At 70.9% G+C, this 755-nt stretch overlaps 1 protein-coding gene across 1 annotated transcript in view; it reads left to right on the forward strand.

Moving 5' to 3' along the window:
- Window positions 1–135: 135 nt before the first annotated feature.
- Window positions 136–755, forward strand: part of LOC103593044 (connector enhancer of kinase suppressor of ras 2-like) — a gene marked incomplete at its 3' end in the record, with an annotated part of 120,063 nt that continues 119,443 nt past the window's right edge. The window contains exon 1 of the mRNA XM_008575959.1: window positions 136–586. Within this exon, the coding sequence (XP_008574181.1) occupies window positions 523–586 (64 nt within the window). The remainder of the gene's footprint in view (window positions 587–755) is intronic.

Here is a 755-nt window from a genome sequence, read left to right on the forward strand (position 1 = left end):
ACCGCGCGACAGCGAGCGGGCGGGGGGCTCGTGGCGCGCGCGCCCCGCACCCGAGGGCTGCGGAGAGATATTTTGGGTGGCAGGAGGCCCCTCGTCATTTCCGCCGGGCAGCTCATCGTGCCAGGGGCTTCACTCCCGCGCGCGAGGCGAGCGGGCAAGTTCGCTGCGGGTGTGTGGCGGCGGCTCCTTTCCTCAGTGCCGCGACCCTCGGCAGCTCAAGCCATGAACTGAAGCCCCGCAGAGACGGAGACCCGAGCGGAGCGGCTAAGGCAGCTGCAGCAGCCCGGGCGTGGACCCGCGACCGCGGCGCGTTTCTCTCCCCGTCGCCGCTCCCACCGCTGCTGCCCGCCGTTGGCTAAGAGACATTACAGCCGCGAGACCCGACACACAAAAGCCGCTTTCTCTGCGCCGCCCGCCCCGTGAGGCTGCGGCCAGCCAGGGACCCCACCTGAGGGCGGCTGGGGCTGCAGAGTTCGTTTTGTGTCTGAGTTCCACGCCCCGCGCGGAACTGACCCCGTGCCCATGGCTCTGATAATGGAACCGGTGAGCAAATGGTCTCCGAGTCAAGTAGTGGACTGGATGAAAGGTAACCCTGGCTGTGGGGAGGGCGAGGCGGCACTGGGGCGCGGGGTCCCCACTCGGGGGAGGGAGGGGGCGCCCGCCGCGGCAGAGCACGCCATCGGGGCTTCCACCGGCTGATCGTGGTACTCCGGGGGAGCGGCGGGGGTCCTCCGGGACTGGCGGGGGCCCGGGGT

This window comes from Galeopterus variegatus, unplaced genomic scaffold (assembly GCF_000696425.1).
Source record: "Galeopterus variegatus unplaced genomic scaffold, G_variegatus-3.0.2 Scaffold1266, whole genome shotgun sequence".
NCBI classification, from domain to species: Eukaryota; Metazoa; Chordata; class Mammalia; order Dermoptera; family Cynocephalidae; genus Galeopterus; species Galeopterus variegatus.